The 6910-nt window shown below is 46.8% G+C and overlaps 2 protein-coding genes across 2 annotated transcripts; one reads left to right on the top strand and one right to left on the bottom strand.

Moving 5' to 3' along the window:
- Window positions 1-3787: 3787 nt before the first annotated feature.
- On the bottom strand, window positions 3788-4396 carry LOC138359847 (uncharacterized). Its single transcript, XM_069319555.1, has one exon. The coding sequence runs from the start codon at window positions 4394-4396 to the stop codon at window positions 3788-3790; it is 609 nt and encodes a 202-aa protein (XP_069175656.1).
- A 988-nt stretch (window positions 4397-5384) lies between these two features.
- LOC138359846 (uncharacterized) lies at window positions 5385-6413 on the top strand. Its single transcript, XM_069319554.1, has one exon. The coding sequence runs from the start codon at window positions 5385-5387 to the stop codon at window positions 6411-6413; it is 1029 nt and encodes a 342-aa protein (XP_069175655.1).
- The last annotated feature ends 497 nt before the right edge of the window (window positions 6414-6910 follow it).

Raw genomic sequence — 6910 nt, 5'->3', positions numbered from 1 at the left:
AGGCCCTAAAAGAACCTAAAAAATCCCTTTGTTTAATTCTTTTCTGATGTTCTGTGAGCTGCAGCTGTTTTGCGATTGGTAAAAAAATAGATGTTGCTGTACGCATTTCAACTCTCCGTCTGCACCAATGTTGATAGGTTTGGGGGATACCTTGTAAACGGAAGGACGATGAGGTGATGAAACTTTTCTCTGGTGTGAGAGAGAGAGAGAGAGAGAGAGAGAGAGAGAGAGAGGAGAGAGAGAGAGAGAGAGAGAGAGAGAGAGAGAGAGAGAGAGAGAGAGAGAGAGAGAGAGAGAGAGAGAGAGAATGGCTGAGTTATGAGAGTGAAGATCAGCGCGCAGTTCGACGTTGGAGTCGTAGCCTCGTTCCATTTGTAGTTGTTTATGATGTGCCACCTGTTCTCTTCCCCGTCCTGCTCCTCTGTGTGTGTGTGTGTGTGTGTGTGTGTGTGTGTGTGTGTGTGTTCCCCTTCTCTTGTGTCACCTTCCTGTGTTCTCTCCTATGTTTCCTTCCCTTCCATGTTCTCTTTCATCTGTGTCCTGCCTACACCTCCTTCCATCATCCTTTTCTTCCTCTTCTCTTCGTCCTCCCTCGTTTCCGCGTGCGTGCGTGCGCGCGCGCGCGTGTGTGTGTGTGTGTGTGTGTGTGTGTGTGTGTGTGTGTGTGTGTGTGTGTGTGTGTGTGTGTGTGTGTACTCATCTAGTTTTGCATGCGGGGATTGAGCTTTGGCTCTGTGGTCCCGCCTCGCAACTGTCACTCAACTGGTAGTACAGATTTTGGAGCCTATTAGGAATCTGTACACCAGTTGATTGACAGTTGAGAGACAGGAGAGGCATAATGTATGTATGTGAGAGACAGATAAAAGGAATTATACCAATGTCCTCTTAATTAAGGCTACCAATATAAAACTTACCGTATAGTCACTATGTGCTGACCCATATTCGGCGCAGCTGCCTGTGGGTGCTAGCTGGTGGTTCCATAAATATTCGACAGAGAATGTTGGTGGTCCGTCAAGGTCATGCAGTAGTAAGTCAAGAAAAGCCGAGATGATCAAGAAAACTCCCTCAGTGTCTATATACTGTTTGGAGGCGTCGTAGTGTTAGTTAGGGTGAAAATCCTTGCATTATGTCCTGGGAATAAAGCTGTATTGACCAAACCACACACTAGAAAGTGAAGAGACGACGACGTTTCAGTCCGTCCTGGACCATTCTCAAGTCGATTGTGGTCCAGGACGGACCGAAACGTCGTCGTCCCTTCACTTTCTAGTGTGTAGTTTGGTCAACATATTTCAGCCACGTTATTGTGATTCCTCGCCTGCAATAAGGCTGTATTTTTTCTCATTTGTAAACGGTTATGTGCCTCTGTAACCTCAACGGTTATGTGCCTCTGTAACCTCAACGGTTATGTGCCTCTGTAACCTCAACGGTTATGTGCCTCTGTAACCTCAACGGTTATGTGCCTCTGTAACCTCAACGGTTATGTGCCTCTGTAACCTCAACGGTTATGTGCCTCTGTAACCTCAACGGTTATGTGCCTCTGTAACCTCAACGGTTATGTGCCTCTGTAACCTCAACGGTTATGTGCCTCTGTAACCTCAACGGTTATGTGCCTCTGTAACCTCAACGGTTATGTGCCTCTGTAACCTCAACGGTTATGTGCCTCTGTAACCTCAACGGTTATGTGCCTCTGTAACCTCAACGGTTATGTGCCTCTGTAACCTCAACGGTTATGTGCCTCTGTAACCTCAACGGTTATGTGCCTCTGTAACCTCAACGGTTATGTGCCTCTGTAACCTCAACGGTTATGTGCCTCTGTAACCTCAACGGTTATGTGCCTCTGTAACTTCAACGGTTATGTGCCTCTGTAACCTCTACCCACCAGCGTCCACGGGATAGGTATGGGGTGCATAATAAAGAAATTAAATTGTAGCTAATATTTTGTTAAAAGAAGCTAAATGGCTTATGTAATCGACTTAAATATTTGCCTTTGTGTTCGTGTCGGATTCATCTCGTGTATTCATCTGAAATATATCATATGTATTCGTCATAAATGTTATGACGAATACGTAAAGTTAGTATTCAACGAATATTCGGTATTCGTCAGTATCTTAAATGATAACATTGACGTTCTTTCTATAATACTTGTGAATTATTTCCAAAAGGAATACCAACCATTTTATCTGGTATTAGTTTTAAATCATTTTGTGTGTGTGTGTGTGTGTGTGTGTGTGTGTGTGTGTGTGTGTGTGTGTGTGTGTGTGTGTGTGTGTGTGTGTGTACTCACCTAATTGTACTTGCAGGGGTTGAGCTTTGGCTCTTTGGGCCCGCCTCTCAACTGTGTGTGTTTCTTTTTGCAAAGTGGAAACAAGTGTTCGAACCCCCATTTTATCGATGATTTTTGTTAATTAGAGAACCCTCGTTCATTTTCCCCTCCGCCCAAGAGTCAGGTTCGCGCTCAACACCTGTGAGGGCGCAGGTGTACGTGGTAATTAGCCCAGCGGTAAACTGCGCGCTCCTGCAGATTTTATCTCCCCGGATGGGTACTGTATAATTTGGCTAGTGTTAATTTAGGCATTCATGTCTTGTTGGTCCGTCGGCCGGGCGTCGTAGTTACGTTGTAGTAAGTCAGATCGTAATCCTTGGATTGGAGACGGAGATAATCCACATCGAAGGTTGGTACACGACCCAATCTAACCGAGGCTAACCTAATCTAAGTTAATACGCCACCAGCCGAGCGATATATAGCCTTGTTGTTGTTTAAGATTCGCTACCTGGAACAAAAAGTTCCAAGTAGCACGGGCTATGGTGAGCCCGTAGTATATAAAGCCCTTTTAACAATCTGAAAGCTTAGTTTTGTTAAGAGTTTTGTGTTAAATTTAACCATACCGCTTGCAGCTATAGTATTGGTGGTGGTGGTGGTGATGTTCCAATGTTACCACCCATACCTTGTGTTCCCTTTGGGGGGGGGGGGGTGAGGGTACCTTTGTAGTAGAGCACCAAGTGGTGAATCCATCCCGTCTGTCTGTAAAGAAATGTTAACTGTTTTGGCTAAATGGAAACGTCGGAAGCAAATGCCATCGAGCGGGTCGATATATAGAAAGCGTCAGTATCACACTGTATTGCTTTATGACCACTGCGTTGTATATTTAACGGATTTGTATAGGTGGAAATATATAGGTGGTGGCAGAGATAGTAGGGGAGGTTGGTGGAGGGATAGAATTTATGAGGTCACTAGGAAAAGGGGAGGAATATCGAGATGTTTTCTGATATCTTGGTGATGGAAGGATAGCTGGGAGGGGGGGGGGGTATCCCTTTAGCGATTCATGGGGGGGGGGGGGAGGGCTATCATGTAGGGTTGATGACAGGAGTGCTAGAGTTGAAGGCGTTGAAGGTGATCATGGGAAGCTAGAACTTCATAGTTCGATTGAGGAAATTTGTGTATGTATTTTTTCAAAGTCTTCCCTGAACACAGGTTTCAGTTGATAACTGTGATCTTAGAACACTATCTTTACATTGGTTGGGATATTAGGCGACTGTGTGCGAGTACAGTGTTACAGTACACATCCAGGTGTACGAGTACAGTGTTCTTGTTGGGCCATAGAGCCTTGTCAGCTCTGGTTTGACTAACTGTTGGGGAAGTTAGGCCGAGCATTAACTACTCAACCCAACTGTTAAGAACATTTTTTTTTCTTACTGTGGTAGAGAAATTATATATCGATGAATTTATCTTATAGTTAAAGGGGAAAAGACTGTACAAGTTTTTAGGCCTGAAGTGTTGGCATGGTTGTTAGCCCTTGTTATGGTAGTGTTGATGTTGGCACTTGTGTTGGCTTGAAGGCCTGGCACTGTTGATGTTGGCACTTGTGTTGGCTCGAAGGCCTGGCACTGTTGATGTTGGCACTTGTGTTGGCTCGAAGGCCTGGCACTGTTGATGTTGGCACTTGTGTTGGGTTGAAGGTCTGGCACTGTTGATGTTGGCACTTGTGTTGGCTCGAAAGCCTGGCACTGTTGATGTTGGCACTTGTGTTGGCTCGAAGGCCTGACACTGTTGATGTTGGCACTTGTGTTGGCTCGAAGGCCTGGCACTGTTGATGTTGGCACTTGTGTTGGCTCGAAAGCCTGGCACTGTTGATGTTGGCACTTGTGTTGGCTCGAAGGCCTGGCACTGTTGATGTTGGCACTTGTGTTGGCTCGAAGGCCTGGCACTGTTGATGTTGGCACTTGTGTTGGGTTGAAGGCCTGGCACTGTTGATGTTGGTCCTTGGGTTGGCACTGTTGATGTTGGTCCTTGTGTTGGCACTGTTGATGTTGGTCCTTGTGTTGGCACTGTTGATGTTGGTCCTTGTGTTGGCACTGCTGATGTTGGTCCTTGTGTTGGCACTGCTGATGTTGACATCAATTATGCTGAACGGTCATGCAAGCACTGTAGTTTTTATACTGTTAGGGTAGCTCCCGTTGACTGCTGACAGCAACAGCCCTGTTTGTGTTGCTGCCTGTCACTGGATGTCACCGTTGCTGGAGGAGTTATGAGCCAGGGAGATAAAGGGAAGGGGGAGAGTGTGAGAGAGAGTGTGAAGACTGATGGCCTCCTTCACATTAGTCTTCTTCTCCTGACACTTGGCGCCTTAACAATTGTGTTTGTCGACTTGTGGTGTCTTCCTAAGCTCACCCTAAGGTCTTTCTTCAAGTGTTTACACACACACACACACACACACACACACACACACACACACACACACACACACACACACACACACACACACACACACACACACACACACTATGGAATGCATTAGGAAGTGATGTGGTGGAGGCTGACGCCATACACAGTTTCAAGTGTAGATATGATAGACCCCAATAGGCTCAGGAATCTGTACACCTGTTGATTCACGGTTGAGAGGCGGGACCAAAGAGCCAGAGCTCAACCCCCGCAAACACTACTAGGTGAATACACACACTACTAAAAAGGGGGGATAGGCAGAAGGCCCTAAACTACAGGCCGGTGTCCTTAACTTGTACACCATCCAAGGTGATGGAGAAGATCGTGAGAAAAAGCCTGGTAGCACATCTGGAGCGAAAGGACTTTGTAACACACCACCAGCATGGGTTCAGGGAGGGCAAGTCGTGTCTCACAGGTTTAATATAATTCTATGACCAAGCAACACGCATTAAGCAAGAAAGAGAAGGATCGGCAGACTGCATTTTCTTGGACTGTCAGAAAGCGTTTGGCACAGTACCCCATAAGAGGCTGTTGCATAAGCTGAAGTAAGTGGTAAGATGCTCCAATGGATAAGGGAGTACCTAAACAACAGAAAGCAGAGAGTTACTGTGACAGGGGTCTCCAGTACTCTGCAACATGCCAGGGACCCCCAGTACTCTGCAACATGCCAGGGACCTCCAGTACCCTGCAACATGCCAGGGACCCCCAGTACTCTGCAACATGCCAGGGACCTCCAGTACCCTGCAACATGCCAGGGACCCCCAGTACTCTGCAACATGCCAGGGACCTCCAGTACCCTGCAACATGCCAGGGACCTCCAGTACCCTGCAACATGCCAGGGACCTCCAGTACTCTGCAACATGCCAGGGACCTCCAGTACCCTGCAACATGCCAGGGACCTCCAGTACCCTGCAACATGCCAGGGACCTCCAGTACTCTGCAACATGCCAGGGACCTCCAGTATCCTGCAACATGCCAGGGACCTCCAGTACCCTGCAACATGCCAGGGACCTCCAGTACTCTACAACATGCCAGGGACCTCCAGTACTCTGCAACATGCCAGGGACCTCCAGTACCCTGCAACATGCCAGGGACCTCCAGTACTCTACAACATGCCAGGGACCTCCAGTACTCTGCAACATGCCAGGGACCTCCAGTACCCTGCAACATGCCAGGGACCTCCAGTACCCTGCAACATGCCAGGGACCTCCAGTACCCTGCAACATGCCAGGGACCTCCAGTACTCTACAACATGCCAGGGACCTCCAGTACTCTGCAACATGCCAGGGACCTCCAGTACCCTGCAACATGCCAGGGACCTCCAGTACTCTACAACATGCCAGGGACCTCCAGTACTCTGCAACATGCCAGGGACCTCCAGTACCCTGCAACATGCCAGGGACCTCCAGTACTCTACAACATGCCAGGGACCTCCAGTACTCTGCAACATGCCAGGGACCTCCAGTACTCTGCAACATGCCAGGGACCTCCAGTACTCTACAACATGCCAGGGACCTCCAGTACTCTACAACATGCCAGGGACCTCCAGTACTCTGCAACATGCCAGGGACCCCCAGTACCCTGCAACATGCCAGGGACCTCCAGTACTCTGCAACATGCCAGGGACCTCCAGTACTCTGCAACATGCCAGGGACCTCCAGTACTCTACAACATGCCAGAAAGCTTTCAATGAGTAGAACTAATTGCCCATTTCATTTTCTCCGATATGAAACAGTATTTTTTTTTTAAATATGCTAACTTAATTACAAAAAAATGTTAAGAAAAGTTAACGAAAATTAATTACATTTTATCACCTTTGGAAAACAAAAAATGGAATTGTGAATTGAGCGCCGCGTTTTGAGTCTTGCATTTGAAATTATTTGACAAAAATATTAAACGAGAATAGTGAGGGAAATAATTAAAAAAGAAGCGGAATACTCAGTATAAAGTAATTGCTAAAAAGGGGTTTCAGCAAAAAAATAATTACTGGGAAAAAAGGTGGACTCGTGGGAAATTAATTCTAATAAAAAAAAGACATTGGGGTTGGGGGGTTGGGGGGAGGGGAGAAGAGCTCACCTGTCAGATGTTGATTTTTTCTAAATGAGTAAAAACTAATATGTGGGCTGATTTACCACCTGGTCATTATTTCTCGAAAAAAATACGTAGTTAAAAAAATTAGGTTTATTGAAT

The sequence above is a fragment of the Procambarus clarkii genome, chromosome 93, assembly GCF_040958095.1.
Source record: "Procambarus clarkii isolate CNS0578487 chromosome 93, FALCON_Pclarkii_2.0, whole genome shotgun sequence".
In the NCBI taxonomy this organism is placed as follows: Eukaryota; Metazoa; Arthropoda; class Malacostraca; order Decapoda; family Cambaridae; genus Procambarus; species Procambarus clarkii.
The sequence above is the reverse complement of the archived record's forward strand: the minus strand, read 5'-3'. Positions and strand labels throughout refer to the sequence as shown.

Coding starts and splice junctions, on each gene's coding strand:
- LOC138359846 (XM_069319554.1), top strand. CDS start 5,385: ATGCCAGGGACCTCCAGTACCCTGCAACATGCCAGGGACCCCCAGTAC.
- LOC138359847 (XM_069319555.1), bottom strand. CDS start 4,396: ATGTCAACATCAGCAGTGCCAACACAAGGACCAACATCAGCAGTGCCA.